General features: G+C 34.5%; 1 protein-coding gene across 3 annotated transcripts in view; it reads left to right on the forward strand.

Moving 5' to 3' along the window:
• The window catches only part of GPC5 (glypican 5), a 1,430,236-nt gene that overhangs the window by 608,534 nt on the left and 805,371 nt on the right, over positions 1–16,331 (forward strand). Inside the window, exon 7 of one of the 3 annotated variants that reach the window (XM_059377524.1) lies at positions 12,065–12,142. The exons of the other annotated variants lie outside the window; for them this stretch is intronic. Within the exon in view, the coding sequence (XP_059233507.1) occupies positions 12,065–12,082 (18 nt within the window). The 3' untranslated portion in view covers positions 12,083–12,142. Of the gene's footprint in view, positions 1–12,064; positions 12,143–16,331 lie in introns of those variants that run through there. 3 annotated transcript variants of the gene reach the window in all.

Here is a 16,331-nt window from a genome sequence, read left to right on the forward strand (position 1 = left end):
TGACAGGGTTTCTTTTCAGTAAAGTTTGTCTATTAGAGGATGTTGTCATGTTTTAGTGTAGTAATAACCAAATATGCGTAATCCTACAAAATGATTACTATAAAAAACTTCAATTTATTTCAAAGAAGCTGTTAGTATTTAAGACATCTTTCTTGAATTTAACGTGTGTATTTGCACATTATTTGAATATCCAAATTTGTGGGTGAGTTGATTTTGTAAAATAGTAAAATTTCGAGTCCAGAAAACAATGTGGATTATCAAGATGCATATTAACCTATTTGTGATGAAGGAGGAACTCTCCAGTTCCATAATGGTTTGCCTTCTGACTCTGAAATCGTGTTCCAAGGAGAATGAAAAGATTTCTTTTATTCTTTATAGTTGAAGTACAATTTACATGCAGTGAAATGCACAGATCTTAAACAGGCAATTTGGTGGATTTTAACAAATGCTAAATCTATGTAATACACATTCTTCACCCTTCATTTAGCAAACATTTATTGAACACCAGGTGAGAGCCCCTAGTTGCTAGAGATACAGTTATGAATCAGGTCAAATTATCACAGAGAGATATGGGGAGGAAGTCGAGAAAATGTGTCATTAAGTGGTAGAACCTCTATTATGTAAGTATTTACAGGAAGGAGAAACAGCCAGAGAGTGGATCACTTTGATTTGGGCAAGCAGATTCAGAAAGACTGCCTATCAGAGGTGAGATTTGCCCTCCACGCTACCACTTCATGAATTGGCAGGCAAAGTGGGAGATGCCAGATTTGCATTATAATTCCCAGCAACCTGGGACCAAAGGCTCTTTCTTCAAATCAATTTCTTTTTTTTTTTAAAGATTTTATTTATTTATTTGACACAGAGAGATCGATCACAAGTAGGCAGAGAGGCAGGCAGAGAGAGAGGGGGAAGCAGGCTCCCTGCTGAGCAGAGAGCCTGATGTGGGACCCGATCCCAGAACCCTGAGATCATGACCTGAGCTGAAAGCAGAGGCTTAACCCACTGAGCCACCCAGGTGCCCTTCAAATCAATTTCTTAAGTTGATTAATGGGTAAATGTCATAGTACTTGTTCAGTGTCATGAGATTCACTGCAATCCCCAAAACAGTGGGGTTTACATCATTAATAATAACATTCTTATAAATTGCATTCCATAGTCACTTAAATTTCCAAGTGAAAGTTTCGTGTTTTTTTTTTTAATTTCAAATGTCACAGTGTGTTAGGTCCCATTAAAGAAAATGACCAAATGGTTGTCCAAATCAAATAAACTTGTTGCCTATTGAAAGGGCTGTGGGAAGGATAAAACATAGAGTGAAACCTTATAAAAAAAAAAAAAAACCTTCCTTATTATTGATGAATGAAAGACCCTACCATGTTTGGGTCTGAGAGAGAGATTATTGAAAATGAACCGAGAGGTTTGAAAAATCAACTCTGCAGCAAATTTAAAATAAATAAGTTAAAAGAGCTTGTAGCTGAACTTTAAGGTGCATTCAAAACAAAAATATGATTTTCTTTTGAATCATTAGAATGAACAATTAAAAAGGTTTTTCCTGACTAAAAAGTTAAAAGCATTAATGATATATCATGAAGGAGTTTTAGATATCATAAGTTTAACATACAAAGTTTAATATATAAAAATTCATATAAAGAAGCTACTGATGGGAATGATGTTCTTGGGAATTCTGTGCATTAATAAATTGATCTAAATAAATGGCATTGGCAGCTTATTACTTACCTCAAAGTTACTAAAATTTTAATTATTTAAGAGTGGTACTTTAGTTCAAAATTGATTTGGGGGGGAAATAATTAAATGGCTGAATATTACTAAGAGCTGCCATTTTGCTCCAGCTCTGGTCTAAATTTAGCAGATTCCTTATCAGAATTTGATGGCTCAAACTCCAAGTTACAGGAACATAGACACAGAGGTTTTACAAAAATACCTCAGCAGAATTGGAATAAAACCAATGGCTCTATTATATCACCATAAACGTTCACCAATGCCATTTTGCCACTTGTAATATGTTGGACTATTAATAGAAAGGTTGTGGGATAGCCCGAGGTCATTTCTCACTCTAAATCGTCTTTTTCAACCATGACTGCACATTGGAACCACCCGGGAGTTTTAAAAATTACTGATGTCAGGGTTCCACCCCTAGAGTTTTTTTTTTTTTTTTTTTTTAATTTTTTATTTTTTATAAACATATATTTTATCCCCAGGGGTACAGGTCTGTGAATCACCCCTAGAGTTTTTGATGTAATTGGTCTGAGATGCAGCTGGACATCAGGACTGCCAGAAAGGTTGAGAAACGCAGCTCTAGAGAAATGTGAAATGTGAGAAGCTTGGAGATTTTAAAGGAGACCCCAGAGACCACTGTGCTACAGAAATTACAGCAAAATAACTTGCTGTACATTGCTGAAAGATAGGACACACAGTGTCAAGTAGAAAATGCCTCAAGAAGAACTTCTTCCAATATATTACAGTATTTATCATAGATTTAAAACAGTCTGTTCAGAGAACATCTTACGAGAACAGCAACCAAAGCAATTCTCAATAAAACCAATTGTGTTGATAATTTTGGTTCATAAAATTTTGATGATGCAGAGAAAGTAGAAACTCTCGAATCAGTGATGTTGTTAAGTATCAAAATAACACTTTTGAGAGCAACTGAAAATTACAGTTACATTACAACAAGGTATTTCTGTTATGTGATTGGGATCATTGCCTTACTTTTGCTTGATTTTTCTGTTAAAGTAGTAACCAAATAGCTATGAGTTGTATTATTTTATAAGTGATCTCTAATATCCACAACATAAATGGGACCACAAAAAGTTTACCCCAGTTTCTGTGGAACCCATAAATAATTGCTTTCGGGGGATGTTTAAATGAAATTATTTCCTTGACTGCAAGGGTGATTGGTAAAGATTTGTCCTTAGTGAGTAATAAGAAGACTGTACTTGGATATAAAAATAGTAAAGACATAATTAGTTTTTTTTTCTTAAAAGAAGGAAAAAGCTTTTTAAGGGGAAAAAAAAGCTAAATTCCATGTTTCGCAAAGTTAATGAGTCCCTAAATTCCTAAAGCTGCATATTGGTGTGTAAATGAGCACTCCAAACCAATAGAGAATAACCTTAATATTCATGGATATTTAGCTCCAACCTGATTTCTTCTTATCATTCTGTATCTCCTAGGTTTAAATCAAACATATGTTTTGGCTCCTAAAGTCCCCTAATAACTTTTACTTTCCTGACAACGTCCTTTATTAATGGGTTATTTTTTGAGAGGTCATTTATCTGGAACAAATTAAATTTACATTTTCAAAATTATACATTGGGTCAGTTGACCAGATCTTTGATCTCTTCTATGTTTCCAGCTAACAAGTTTGGTTATTGATATATGGATATTCAGAAATATTTATTAAAAGTATACATTTTATTAATTGCTTTTTGAAGGAACTAGTGTAAGCTAGTTATTTTTTAAGATGCTTGGAATTTTACATATTCATCCTGTCAATTGTAGTGAATAATCTGCAAGCCTGTAGCTGTATGATCATTTTGAATATCAGTAACTGAATATGTAAGAGTTTGAAAATACAGGATTTTAAGTATGGGCTAAAGAGTTTGAACTTTAAGTAATTAGCCAATAAAATTAAAAAAATATTCCACTTTTAGTGGAAGATTAGTTTTTCTTTTGAAGGGGAATTTTTATAGAACAGATAGAAATTGAAAAATGGAGGCAGAAGCTTAAGGGGGAAAGATGGTAGAAAAACCTGGAAAGTTTTGGACCTGGGAAGGATAGAGTACTCAAGGACGTGAAAACAGAAGTTACTCTGTAATGTTAGAGGCTAAGGGCTGCCATATGCTAATGTAGTCCTGGGCTATGCTAATTGCTCTATGTCCAGTTGGCCCTCTGAAGTGATTTGTATCAAGAAGGGGTTTCGTGGGGCGCCTGGGTGGCTCAGTGGGTTAGGCCGCTGCCTTCGGCTCAGGTCATGATCTCAGGGTCCTGGGATCGAGTCCCGCATCGGGCTCTCTGCTCAGCAGGGGGCCTGCTTCCCTTTCTCTCTCTCTCTGCCTGCCTCTCCATCTACTTGTGATTTCTCTCTGTCAAATAAATAAATAAAATCTTAAAAAAAAAAAATTAAAAAAAAAAAAAGAAGGGGTTTCGTAAATACCTGCTAAATGAATGTTAGATGGTGGGATTGGGGGTGTGTGTATGACTGAATGTGAGAGGATGTTGATGAATTACCCAGATTTTTTACATTCAGTTTTGATAGAACAAACCTGGAAAGAGAAACAAAAGAAAATAGAAAAGATAAATGGATCCCAGAGAAGAGCAAAGCACCCTATAAAGTGGTGGTCACCCAGGGTATCTATTGGCTTTCTTTCTTTTTTTCCTCCTCCCTTTTTTTTTTTCCCAAGATTTTATTTATTTATTTGACAGAGAGAGAGATCACAAGTAGGCAGAAATGGAGGCAGGTGGCAGGGTGGGGGGAAGCAGACTCCCTGCTGTGCAGAGAGCCCGACTGGGGACTCGATCCCAGGACCCTGAGATCATGACCCAAGCTGAAGGCAGAGGCTTAACCCACTGAGCCACCCAGGAGTCCCATCTATTGGCTTTCTTATTCCATGGACCAGCAGCTTATTTTATGATTTCCAGAGTAGAGGTTTCCAGAGTTAATATGTCCCCTTCCCCGTTCTCCATTTCCCTATGTCACAGTCCTGGGGCCTCAGAGGAAAATTAGCCCCTCTTCCGAGAGAGGGGTGGGCCAATGCTATACAGTTTTCAGTATCATCTTTCAAATTACTCATTTTCACAAATGTTGACTAATCAGGCTGAGAAAATAAAATGAAAACAAGCAGACTTGGTTTGAGGGACATATGATTTGTTTCAGGATAGTGCTTCTTTAGTGAAAAATGAATCCTGCTAGACATGCATGAGCTTGCTTCTAATCCAAGATAAATAAGATGTGTTTCACTGGAAAATTGCAGATATATCAAAGAGTAACTTGACAGCAAGTGTACAGAGTACTGTAAAAATGCCCCCCTTTTATGTGCATGTAATTCTTACATCAATGCAAGAGGGTTAAATACCAGCTTTACTTAATACATTTTGTATCAACTTCTGTACAATTTTTTTTTTTGAAGTAAGAAGAGGAGAAAGAGGAGAACATTAATTCCAGATGACTTTAATCAAATGTTAGAAAGCTGAACATTCATAGGCTTCCAAATATCTGTTGGCTAGTTGACATTTACAAACACTTCACTAGGTAAGCTTACTCCCTTAGCAATATTAGGGTTCTGGCAACAAGAAAAGGATGTGTGAAATGAAATATGCCATTCAAAGATAGTAAAGAAAGAGGAGACTATTTGTAATCACTATTGGGGAAAATCGCAAGAAACAAATCTTTGTATTTAAACATCCTGTTAAAATATTGCAAAAATCCCATAGTCTTTTATTTAAAGTATTTGTAACTATTAGCTCCATTTCTAACATTAAACTTGAAGGTCAGTTTTTGAGGGGCAAGTTATCTATTTAAATGAGGAAGCAGTGTGGCTTAAATTCCTGAGTGTTCTCTGTTGTTACTGAATGAGAACAGAAGACAGTATTAAGAAAAAGGGTAGTATTTATAAGGATTGCTTAAGAATTCAGGCTGGGGATCTACTAATTGTAATGCTTTAATGCTGGTACATGTGCCCCATCCAGTTGCAGGAAAACAAAATCTTAATTTCCAGTCATATGTCCTAAGAACAGAAGAAATCTGACATAACGATTATTAAATTCCCAAGTAGTATGCAAACACTTGCCAATCATTATTGCAACCTAACATGGCAGCTGGAGAAAAGGACTCCAAGCAACATTGTATAGTTGATCATAATGAATGTTTACTGGTCAAATGTGTCATCTCAGAAATGTGAAAATATGGAAATAACTCTAGGGTTTCTGGTTACTATGTCTATTAAGTTCTGTAAGTTATCTAACTTCAAAGGCAAAAGAGTTTATAAAATATAATGCCTACTGTATTTGATATCAGTCTCTGTTTCTATTTGCCTATGTATTTCTCCCCTGATATATGTATCAGGGGAGAAACAGGATATATATATATATATATATATATATATATCAGAGGAGAAATATATCAGGGATATATATATATATATATATATATATATATATATATCCATATGTATATACATAGCCACATGTGTGCACATCCATACCTGTACCTAAGGCTATATACCCAAATGTCATAAGTGGTTATTGTTAAAATGAGACTGGTAGATTATCTTCATTTTCTACCTTTTACTAGTCTGCATTAATTACAAATTTTTAACTAAGCTTGTGTTACGTTTTAAAAAGTAAGAGATAAGGGGCACTTGGGTGGCTCAGTGGGTTAAGCCACTGCCTTCGGCTCGGGTCATGATCTCAGGGTCCTGGGATGGAGCCCCACATCGGGCTCTCTGCTCAGCAGGGAGCCTGCTTCCCCCTGCCTCTCTGCCTACTTGTGATCTCTCTCTCTCTGTGTCAAATAAATAAATAAATAAATCTTTAAAAAAAAAAAGGTAAGAGATAAGAAATTTGTCAATTTTTGCTAAATAAAAAAAGAATACTTAGGGAATCAAGACATTCTTAGTAGTCTATGATTTATATCTAAAAATAGTCTTCAATAATGAGATAGTCCTAATACCTCTGCGGACATCCACAATCCCAAGTAACTTGAGTATTTTGTTGTTGTTGTTATTATTGGAGAGGTACATTTAACATTATTTAAATAATTTGAAAAATTATTCAAACTTTCCAGAACATATAAAAAATTCTAATCAATTTTTTGAAGTTAACAAAACATTGATCATATATATAGAATTTTATTTTCTAATTGGTTATTGCTAGTTTAATGAAATGTTTCCTTAGATGTTTATATGCAGATATCTCAACCAGTGATCTTGCTAGCTACATGTACTTATCAATTCTAACATTTAATTTTTTCTGTGCATACAATGCAATTTGCAAATAATGACTAGTATATTTCTTTTTTTTGCCAATACTTAGGCACTTTTTAATTTTTCTTTTATTGAACTGGCTGGGAAATCTTGTCTTGTTTTGATCTTGGAAGGAAAGCTTTCAATACCTCCTTATTAGTTATGACATTTGTTTTAGGTGTTATGACTATCTCTAATCAGGATAAAGAAATTCTGTTCTATTCCTCATTTGTACATTTAAAAAAATACAATTTTGTGCTTCCTTTGAGATAAGATTATCTCTTCCAAACAGTTAATACTATAAATTACATTGATTTTATGAGGTTAAAATAATCTTGTATTATTGGAATAAACCTGTTGTTTTCCATTTATTATAGTTTTTTATTGAACTATAATTCATATACCATAAAGTTCACCATTTAAGATTTACAATTCAGTGATTAGTATATTCATAAAATGATGTAATAATCTCCAGAAATTCCAGAACAGTTTTATCACTGAAAAACACCAAATTCTGTACCTCCTATGAGTAAGGTCCTATTAACTCCTCTCCCCAGCCCCCGGGAGTGACTCGTCTACTTTCCGTTTCTATGGATTTGCTGTTTCTGAACATCCTGTTTAAGCAGAGTCACACAATACATTCTGTGTCTGGTTTTATTCACTTCAAAATGTCTTCAAGTTCCATTCCTGGTGAAGCACGTTGTTCATTCCTTATTATGGTTGATAAAACATGGGCATGCCACTGGTTTATCCATTCAGTTGATGGACGTTTGGGCAGTTTCTGGTTTTAGGCTATTATGGATAAAGGTGCTACAGACATTTGTGTGCAAGTTTCCGGTAGACATATGTCTTCCATTCTCTTGGGTATATACCTAGGAGTGAAATCGCTGGGATATTTGGTCACTCTAAGTTTAACTTTGGGGAGGAAATGCAAAACTGTTTTCCAAAGTAGCTGTGCTATTCCCACCAGAAATACATGAGGGATTGTCTCCACGCTGCCACCCTAGTGAATGGTAAACGGTGGCCCATTATAATTTTGGTTTGCTTTTCCCTCCTGGCTAACAATATTGAACATCTTTCAATGTGCTTTTTGCACATTTGTGTATCTTCTTTGGAGAACTCTCTCCTCAAATCCCTTTCTCATTTGTCATGACTTAGCTCTAAGAGTTGTATGCATATTCTGAATACAAGTCCTTTATGGGGTATCTGATTTGTAAACATTTCCTCCCATTCTATGAGTTGTCTTTTCACTTTCTTGCTGGTTTATTGTATGCATAGAACATTTCATTTTTTGTTGCTTATAATTTGGTGTTACTTTAAGAAGCCCTGGTCTAATCCAAGGTTGTGAAGATTTTTACTTATCTTTTCTTTTAAGACTCTTATACTTTTAGCTCTTACACTTAGGTTTCAATCCACTTTGCCTTACTTTTTGTATATGATATAAGGTCAGAATCTAACTTCATCCTTTTGCATGTGTGTATACAATTTTCTCAGCACTATTATTTCCCTGTTGAATTGTCTTGCCCCCCTTGTCAAGAATCAGTTAGCTATAAATATAATGGTTTATTTCTGAATACTCAATTTTATTCCATTGACCTTTATGTCTATCTTTAAGTCAGCACCACATTGATAAAATTATATTAACTATGTAGAAAGTTGGAAATCTGGAAGTATGAGTCTTTCAAATTTTTTGCTGCTTTTCAAGATTACTTGGGCTATTCTGGGTCCTTGGCTATATTAGTTTCCTAGTGCTGATATATCAACTCACCATAAATTTATGATTTTACAGTGCTGAAGGTAATGGCCTAAAGTTAAGGTGTCAGCGGCAAGGCTGCATTCCTTCTGGAGTGTCTGGATAGGAATGGGTTTCCTTGCATTTTGTAGTTTCTAGAGGGCCTCTCCCTTCCTTGGCTTGTGACCCAACTTACCATCAGTCAGTCCAGTATCTTCCTCGCATCAGTCCAGTATCTTCCATCATCCCATTTATTTCTCTGGTTCTACTAGTCATGCCTTCCTCTTTCATTTATAAGGATTGCACTGGGCCAACTCAGGTCATCCATGATAATTTACTTGAACTGAAACTCCTCAATGTAATCATATTTCAGTTTCTTTAGTCATGTAAACTGAACTCTTCCCAGGTTCTGGGACCTGAACATCTTTTTGGGAACTATTATTCTCTTATCACACTTGCATTTTCATATGAATGTTAGGAACAGCTTGTCAATTTCTGCAATGAGTCAACTAAAATTTTGATCATGGGTAGTGAATTTGAAGAATGCTTTGGGGTATATTACCATCTTAGCGATATTGAGCCCTCAGACCCATGAACATGACATGTCTTTCCATTTAATTTCTTTAAGTGATGCTTTGTAGTTTTCATTTGTACAAATTTTACACTTTGTTAGTTTAAATTTATTCTTTTGTCATTCTTTTAAGTGTGGTTTCAAATGGAAATATTTTATTTATTTTAGTTCCTGGAATAAATCACTCACACTTATGATACATAATCCTTTTTATATGTTGCTACATTTGATTTGATAGTTTTTTTGTTTGTTTGTTTGTTTTTACAGATTTTTGTTTCTCTAGTCATAAGAGATATTTAGTGGATAGTTTTTCTTTCTTTTAATATCTTTGCCATAGGATGAGCTGGAATGTGTTCTTTCCCTGTCTATTTTTTGGAGGCGTTTGTGAATGATTAGTGATGATTTTTCTTTTAACATTTGGTAGAACTTACCAGGGTAGCCATCTAGTTTTTGGGCCATTTGGCTTTTTCTTTAGAGAAAACATGTTGATTACTAATTCAATCTCTTTACTTATTATAGATCCATTCAGATTTTACATTTCTCCTTGGATCAGTTTGGTAGTTTGTGACTTCGTAGGACATTGTTCATTTTATGTAGGTCATCTAATTTGTTGGCTTATCAATGTTTGTAGTATTTTCTAGATTTTTTTGAAGAGTTTTTATTTATTTGACAGATATATATATGTGTGTGTGTGTGTGTGTGGAGAGAGAGAGAGAGAGAGAACAAGCAGAGGGAGTGGCAGAGGGAGAGGGAGAAGCAGGCTACCCGCTGAGCAAGGATTCCCCATGTGGGACTTGTTCCCAGGACCCTAGGATCACGCCCTGAGCCGAAGTCAGATGCTCGACTAACTGAGTCACCCAGGTGCCCCCATAGATTTTCTTACATTCTTCTTGTATCTGTGAGGTGGATAGTGATGCTCCCATGTTTTTCCTTGCTTTAGTCGTTTGAGTCTTCTTTCTTTTATTTTTGGTCAATATAACTAAAGGTTTGGGGGGGGGGGTCTTGGTTTGTGTTTCCAAATAATGAACTTTGGCTTCATTAATTCTTCTCTTTTGCTTTTCTACTCACTAATTCCTTTATTTCCACTGTAACCATGATCATGATTATTTCCTTTCTTTTGCTTGTTTTGGATTTAGTTTGTTCTCTTTGTATTTCTTTCTTTCTTTTTAATGGACAGTTGAGCTATTTCTATGACTTTTTCTATTCTTTTTATTTTCTGTTCTTCACAATGGATAATCTTGATGGGTTATCTTCAAGTTTTCTTTTCTTTCTTTCTTTTTTTTTTTATAAAGGTTTTTATTTATTTGACAGACAGAGATCACAAATAGACAGAGAGGCAGGCAGAGAGAGTTGGGGAAGCAGGCTCCCTGCTGAGCAGAGAGCCCAATGTGGGACTTGATCACAGGACCCTGAGATCATGACCTGAGCCGAAGGCAGAGGCTTAACACACTGAGCCATCCAGGCGACCCATTTTCAAGTTTTCTGATTCTTTCTTTTGTTCATTGAAATTGGCTGTTGAGCCTTTCTTGTGAATTTTTAAATTTTTTGTCTAATAAACTGAACATCTCAGCCTCCTCTGGGATAGTTCTATTAACTGTTCACTGTTGTGTGCATGGACAGTGATTTCATGTTTCTTTGCATGTGCTGTATTGTTTTATTGAAAACTGGACCTATTAAAGTATACAATGTTGCAACTCAAAATCAAATTTGTCCTTCTATAGGGTTTTTCTCTCCTTGTTGATGTTTGTCGTTGTGTTGCTGTTTATTAATGACTGTCTGAAATGAATTCCATAACTCTATAAACAATGTATTCATTGTCATAAGTGGCCACTAGTTTCCATTCACTTCTTGCTTGTGTAGTTCCTGAGATTCATCCAGAAGTAAGAGAGGAGTCCTCCTCAGGTCTTCATGGGCATATAAATGGAGCCCTGAATATGAGCATGGCATTTAATTTCATGCATCCATCAATCACAAAACTCACCAGAAAGCTCACTGTTCTTATTGAGATTCAGTTGTTCTTCTCAGAAAAGAAAAAAAACCAAAAAACCTTTTCAGATTGTTATAAACCATTTCCAAAGCACTGAAAATTGGATTTTGACAATTTTGCCAAGCTCCCATTTTTTTTATGGAAGAGAAAATTTTCATGAATCTTTATTCTACTATATCTGCTGATGTCACTCCCACTGATTACACTTTTGATGTACCATTGAAGTCACTTTTCTAATATTTTATCTAAAATCTTAACAACTACATTTCTGATAAAGATTGTAGCTATCTTTCTTGTAATGTCTTGGGTTTTTCCATACAGAGATGATGTTGACCTGAGGCTATTATTTTCTCTTTTTGGGGGGGGGGTAATTTTTTGTAATTCTCTGGAAGAATTTGTATAAAATTGGTGTTGCATCATCCTTAAAGTGGATGGTATAATTGTGGTAAAACCATATGAGTCAATTTTCTTGATGAGAAGGTTTTTCAGTGTGGATTTGATTTAGTTAATACATATGAGACTATTCAAACTTTACTTTTTTTGAGTTATATTTTATGTTGAAATGTACTGCTGTTTTTGTTATTAATATTCCCTTATCCATTCTTAGTGTCTGTGAGATTTATAATGACAAATAACCTTCTTTTTTTTCCATTCCTTATATTAATTATTTGTGCTGTAAATGGATCGCTCTACTTATTTGTAATTATTATTTTGCAGATACTTTCTCATTGTGTTGAATAGACCTATTTAAATATAATTACCTCAGACTATTTTTTAATGTCTTTTAAAAAAATTAGGCAATTCATAATGGCTGAATCTTGGAAGCAACCAATGTGTCTTTCAATAGGAGAATGGATGAGTAAACTGTGGTACATCAATACAATAGACTATTATTCTGCACTGTCAAGAATGAGCTATCAAACCAAGAAAAGACATGGAGAGAACTTGAATTCACATTGTTAAGTAAAAGAAGCCAACCTGGAAATTCTGCATACTGTAATTTCAACTATATGACATTTTGGGAAAGGCAAAACTCTGGAGACAATAAAAAGATCACTGGTTGCAAGGGTTGGGGAGAGGGGAGGGATGAATAGGCAGAACACGGAGGATTTTTAGTGCAGTGAAAATACTCTGTATTCTATTATACTAATGGATACATGTTGTACATTTGTCTAAACTTTCAAAATATACAACAGTAAGAGTGAACACTAATCTAAACTCTGGACTTGGGGTAGTTATGATGTGTCAGTATAGGTTCATCAGTTGTCCCCCACTCTGGTGGGGGACATGGCTAGGGGAGGAAGCTAGGCATGGGTATGTGTGTTGCTGGGGAGGGGAGAAGTTTATGTGAAACCTCCGTACCATTCTGTTAAGTTTGTTTCAAACCTAAGACTACCCAAAAAATAGTCTTTGGGAACAAAAAAAATCTTAAAAAAGATTAGACATCATCGATTTTCTAAAAACCATGTAAAACATCAACATAGAGGAAAGCTGTCACTAGTTTTTTAAAAAAAAATACCATTAGTGAAGTGTTTTCTCCTTGATGGATTCAAGAAGAGAAGAAAATAGATGGATGGTCTCTCTAATCAAAAACATATAGTTTTTATTCAGGTGTCTGAATGGATTAACTAAATTAAAATAACATTAAAATGTGTGTTTAAGTGTGTGTGTGCTCCTGTTCACCAATCCTGGTAGTTTAGAAATGTAGAAGTTTAGAAGAACATGCTTTGAATAAATTATGTACAGTTGACTTACTATTATCTTAAGAGTGAATAAAATAATGAGTTCATTGTTGCAGTACGTCTTCTATGAAACAATACTGTTTTAAATCTAAGAGTGCCTTCTATCTCTTTAATTATCAAAAATGCTTAAATTTGTCTGAATTAAAGTGTTCCTCCAATGAACATATTTTCTGTTTCTATAGTAAGTGTTTTGAAAACCTCTGAGCTATATCAAGCACATACACACACGTGCGAACACCAACACACAGAGCTATAAAACAAGATGGAGTCCTAGAGGACAAGTTTCTGTAGTTTTCATTCATTCATTCACTCATTCATTTATTCATTCAACAAATATAAGAGTTTGATCCCAGGCTAATGCCTAAATGAATAAAACATGATCCTACTATTGAGAGCATCACAGTATATTAACTTTATAAACTGACTTGAAATCTCCTCCTGGGCAAAATATTAAACCTCTCATATATAATAATGGCTTCATTTACAATTTATAAGATGATGACTGCCAAATTATACTATCAGCTTGACTTTTATCCAGAACTGCCAAATCTGTATATAAAACTGCTTTCAAAACATATCCACCCAGAATTCCCACAGGCACTTCAAACTCAACATGTTCAAAATAGAACTCATTATTTTCCCCCATAAAATCCTTCCCTGCCTCCCCCCATTTATACTCTTGATTAATCTGGTAGTAGAATAAAGACCCCAAAGGTGTTCCATGCTTACAATCTTTGGATACATTGCATTTCATGACAAAAGAGACTCTGCCGTTATAATTATGTTAAAAATCTTAAGATAAGGACATTATCTTGTATTATTTTGATTAGCCCAATGTAGTAACATGAGCTCTTAAAAGCTGGGAGCTTTCTCTAGTCCGTATCTGAGAAATAGGGCAGATGGGAAAGTCATAGAGATGGGTAGTGTGGTTGCTGGGTAGTCTGCATGGAAACCATGACAAGGAATGTAGGTAGTCTCTAGGAGCAGAGATGGCCTCCAGCTGACAGACCATAAAGTGGGGGAGGTGCTTACTATAACATGGGGAACTGAATTTGGCCAAGTATCTGAATGAGCTTTGAAGCAGATGTCTCTCCAGAACCTCTGGAGTCTTAGAGTTAATTGTATTATTATCTGAATACAACATACTTTTTAAAACCACATAAACCTCATGCTTTTCTCATTGTACAGAAGTCATTTTCTCTACCTTGAAAACTCTCTTCAGTGTTATTTATCCTCCTTGGTCTTCCTCTCGGGTGTCCACTCAAATGCTCTATTGAGCACAACGTCTTTCTCGATGCTCCCAAGTGAATCTAGTCCCACTTCACTTTTCACCTGTCAATTTACAAGGACTTGCATTACCGTAGTCGCCTCTTACGGGAATGTTTTTATTCACATGTCAGTCTCCCCACTAAACCGTTAACATCATTTTTGCTCATTTTTCTAGTCCCTGTCAATTGTTGAGCTTATATAGACTCTGTGAAGTGTATGTATTACCTCCCACATCAGAATGGCTATTATCAAGAAGACAAGAGATAACAAATGTTGGTAAGGATGTGGAGAAAAGGGAACCCTTGTGCATTGTTGATGGGAAGGCAGAATGGTGCAGCCACTGTGAAAAATAGTATGGAGGTTTCTCAAAACTTTAAAAAATAGAACTACCTTATGATTCAGCAGTTTCACTCCTGGGTATATTTCCAAAAGAAATGAAAACAGGAAATCAAAAAGATATCTGCCCTTTCACGTTCATTGCAACATTATTTACAAGAGCCAATATGTAGAATTGACCTGTGTCTATAGACAGATGAATGGATAAAGAAGATGAGATATGTATTTACATACAATGGAATATTATGCAACCCTGAGAAAGAGGGAAATTCTGTCATTTGGAACAACATAGATGGACCTTGAGGGCATTAGGCTGTGTGAGATAAGTCAGACCGAGAAGGACAAATGTTTTATGATCTCTCTAATATATGAAATTGAAAAATACCAAATTCGTAAAAACAGAGTATGGAATTTAATTATTGTGGGCTGGAGGTTGGGAGAATTAGGGAGATGATGTTTAACGATACAGTAGATAAATAAGTCCTGAACATATAATGCACAGAATGGTTATAAACAACAAGACTGTATTATAAACTTGTAAGACTAGATCTTAATTGTTTCCACCACATACACAAATATACACACACACACAAAAAAACCCCTGATAATTATGTGACATGACATAAGTGTTAACTCACACCACAGAGGTCATCATATATATATGTATGATAACATACATAAACATATATATACACATATAAATATATATATATATATGTGATGACTGCTGTAGTTTGAGTTAACACTTATGTGTACACCTTAAATTTATACAATGTTGTATGTCAATTATATCTAAATAAATATAAATCAAAAAAATAAATGTATATGAACTAGTGAAGTAAGAAAGATATGATCTCAGATAACTTTACCTAAAACAACTACTTTAGTCTTTCAATCTATAAAATCCCTCTGCTCTAGTATTTTATTCTTTTGTTGCTATTCATGGATTTTATCCATTTAAAGAAATTTTCTTACCGATAGCCCAAATTCTTCTGTATATCTTTTGTTTTATAAAATATATTGCAAATTTTTGTCTGGTTAGCAACATATCTTTATATTTTATTGTGAATGATATTATAGAGCTTTACAATTTATATGAAACCAAAGTGGTCAGTATTTTCCTCTTTGGGTTCTTCTTGGATTTTAGTCTGAATGCATTTTCTACCTCAAGGTCAGATAAATATCTACCTATATTTTCTTTTGGGTGTTTCTTTTAGGTGTTTCTTTGGGTAGTCTTTTGGGTCTAAATGAAATTATTCTGAAGTGTGAAACTACTTTATTTTTCCAGCTAGTTAACTAGTTATCCTGCTTTCAGCATTACCTGCTGCATAGGATTTTTTTCTTCTATTAACTTGAAATCTCAAAAACTGCCTTGGAAAAAATTCATCGATTTGTCTATTCTTGTATTTGTACAACACTGTTTAATTACTGTCATTAAAAACCTACCTCAGCTTTCTGCAGCCTTTTTTAGATGGTTTTCAATATTTATTCTTCCAGATTAAATTTAATATTTTAAATCAAAAGCTAAAAAAAAATGCTCCATCAAATTTGTATTTTTTTGGAGAAAATTGACAAATAATAAATTTGTATTTATGTAGTTCTTTTAAATGTCTAAGGAAAATGATATTTTCTTCATATCTATATATTTATTTACATATATTTATTATATTTATTTCTAATTCTTTAAAGATGAATTTTTGGTAATTTTTTAATTTAG

The sequence above is a fragment of the Mustela nigripes genome, chromosome 15 (genome assembly GCF_022355385.1).
Source record: "Mustela nigripes isolate SB6536 chromosome 15, MUSNIG.SB6536, whole genome shotgun sequence".
Taxonomy (NCBI): domain Eukaryota; kingdom Metazoa; phylum Chordata; class Mammalia; order Carnivora; family Mustelidae; genus Mustela; species Mustela nigripes.